The sequence below is a fragment of the Solanum tuberosum genome, unplaced genomic scaffold (assembly GCF_000226075.1).
Source record: "Solanum tuberosum cultivar DM 1-3 516 R44 unplaced genomic scaffold, SolTub_3.0 scf00297, whole genome shotgun sequence".
Taxonomy (NCBI): Eukaryota; Viridiplantae; Streptophyta; class Magnoliopsida; order Solanales; family Solanaceae; genus Solanum; species Solanum tuberosum.
In genome coordinates, this window is record NW_006239220.1 from 227,896 (window position 1) to 230,804 (window position 2,909).

At 32.1% G+C, this 2,909-nt stretch overlaps 1 protein-coding gene across 1 annotated transcript; it reads right to left on the reverse strand.

Moving 5' to 3' along the window:
* Positions 1-1,225: 1,225 nt before the first annotated feature.
* Positions 1,226-2,800, reverse strand: LOC107063024 (uncharacterized). The gene is made up of 2 exons (XM_015314420.1): positions 2,784-2,800; positions 1,226-2,291 (listed from the first exon to the last, which is right to left on the reverse strand). Exons 1-2 carry the CDS (start codon positions 2,798-2,800, stop codon positions 1,226-1,228), a joined length of 1,083 nt encoding a protein of 360 aa, XP_015169906.1.
* Between the last annotated feature and the right edge of the window lie 109 nt (positions 2,801-2,909).

Here is a 2,909-nt window from a genome sequence, read left to right on the forward strand (position 1 = left end):
TTTCTGGGATTTTCAAAAAATAAATTTCCAAAAAAGCGACGGACTACGTCGCCCTTTAGAAATTAAAAAAATTAAAATTAAAATAAAGCGACGCAATCCGTCGCTTTTTTAAAAAAATTCAAAAAAAAATAGTAAAAAAGAGACGCAGTCCGTCGCTTTTTAAAAACGACGTTGTCCGTCGCTTTTTAGCGACACAGTCCGTCGCTTTTTGAAAAGCATCGAGCTAAAAAGCGACAGAAGTGACTGCGTCGCTTTTCCGTCGATTTTGACCAAAAAAGCGACGCAGTCCGTCGTTTTTTGACAATTTTTTAGTTGTGATAATATTTAAATGGTACACATGAAGGGTGAATTGGTCCACATATATCACCATGTATACGTTCCAGAAATGTAAGGGATTCAATCCCAACCTTAGTTGCTGATGGTTTAATAATCAGTTTTCCTTGAGAACAAGCAACACAGGAGAATTCTTTAGATTGAAGAATTTTCTGATTCTTCAAAGTGTGCCCATGTGAATTCTCAATAATTTTGTGCATCATATTATAATCGAGACAGCCCAATCGGTCATGCCAAATGAAGAAATCATTATGATTAATAAACATTTTATTCACCATGACATGTGATTCAACCACATCAATACTTGAGTAGTACAACCGAGAAGAAAGTGCAGATAAGTTTTCATGCAAAAATCTTTTTCCTTCTTTTATTGTAGTAATATAAAGGTATTCAATACTTCCTTCATTAGCAGTCTCAATATGATAGCCATTATGGTGAATAACCTTGAAACATAACACGTTTCTTTGAGACTTATTACAATACAAAACATTATTAATGGCCAATATTGTTCCCCCAGGTAGTAATAATGATTCTCTCCTAGAGCCCTTAATTATTTTTGTGCTACTGGATATTATATTAGCATTGACCCCTTTCATAACTAAATGAGAGAAATATCTCTTTTCTCTTAATATAGTGTGAGTTGTAGCACTATCCAAGAGGCACATATCTCCATTACTCATCTTGGATCCAATTGAAGACTGAGAAATTTTATTTATCTTCATAAAATAAAAGTACATCATAAGAGATAAGATAACTAGAAACATTGCAAGAAAACTTAGGTCTTTATATTATTTTATTTTTTAAATTTTAAAATAAAAGTAACATAAAAAAATGATAATCAAAAGCACACAAAAACAACAACATATTGTACATCATAAAATAACATCAAACATCAGTTACGATCTCCAAAGAAGTCGTCAACCTCCAAATGAGTAACATCATTGAGGTCATTAAAATCATCGTTCTTCAAAGCTAAATTCGCTTCAATATTATCATTATACATTTGCGAAGGTCTTTCATCAACATTATTTTCAAAAGTCAAGTGTGATTCCACCCAAGCATTAGAAGAAGATGCACCACTTCTATTCGCCTTTCTTTTAAAGGAATTTTGATAAAGCCTGACAAAATGCTCAGGCGTCCAACATTCATTCTTCCAATGGTCTTTCATGCCACAACGATGATAGTTGCCTCTTAAAGGATTACTTTGAGAACTCATATTGTTCTCTCTTTTATAATGACCACTACCACGATGATTATTATATTGTTTTCTGTCATTGCCACGTCCACGCATATTATTATGGCCCCAATTTTTATTTTGTCTTTTTTCAGTATGGCCATGTGCTTTTACCACATTTGCTTTCGATAATGGAGCAGTTCCAATGGGACGGGCTTCATGATTTTTGAACAAAAGGGTATTATGTTGCTCAACCACAAGAAGGCATGAGATCAAATCATAATACTTTTTAAATCCCCTTTCACGGTATTGTTGTTGTAACACTAGATTTGAGGCATGGAAAGTAGTAAAAGTTTTTTCCAACATATCCTCATCTGTTATATTTTCCCCACATAATTTTAATTGGAAAGTTATTTTATAAACAACAGAATTATATTCACATACAGTTTTAAAGTCCTGTAATTGTAAGTGTATCCATTTATAACGAGCCCTTGTCAATACTGTTGCCTTAAGGTGGTCATACATTTCCTTTAAACCAGTCCACAATTCAAGTGGATCTTTCACTGTCAAATATTCGGCCTTTAATCCTTCATCCAAATGATGACGAAGAAAAATCATAACCTTCGCTTTGTCCTGACTTGATGTTGCATTACCCTCAGTAATGGTGGTACCAAGACCTTTAGCGTCTAGGTGAATTTCAGCATCGAGTACCCATGATAAATAATTTTTGCCAAAAATATCAAGTGCCACGAACTCCAATTTGACAAATTTGACATGATGAAAACTATCATAAAAATAGTCAAATCAGATTAAAATAATAAACTTTTAATCATTGAAAATTAAGAAATATCATATGTAGTATTTTAATAAGAAATTTTATTTTCATTAATTAATAAAATTTACTACCATCTTATATTATTTACAGAACATAAAAACTGAAAGAGAAAAGACATAAAGTCACCACTGAAGTTGTTTCGAATTTTCAAAAAGACACCTTAACTTTGTGGGTGTCCTATTAGCCCACGAAACCATCTAAATCCACAATAAATATTCCGTTTTGACTAATTTTAACACCACTCGTGTTGTCACGAAATATGGGCGCGTGAAGGACTGTTCATACAGCTTCAGACCAACGTAAAATTGTCATGTGGCACTCCCAATTTGACTTATTTTGAAAAAATATAAAAACTCATGTATTAATTTTTTTAAGCTTTATTAGGAATAGTTTTAAATTTTCAAATCTTTTTTCTCATCTTCCCTACCATCATTAACTTACCCATATTTCTTGGGCATCTATGTCTTCCTTCATTTTATTTTTCTTTTGCTCTTTTTCCTTTCTGGTCATTATTTTTTTTAAAACTAATGTTATTGTGTTCATTCTTATTCTTTTTTTAAAAAAAAA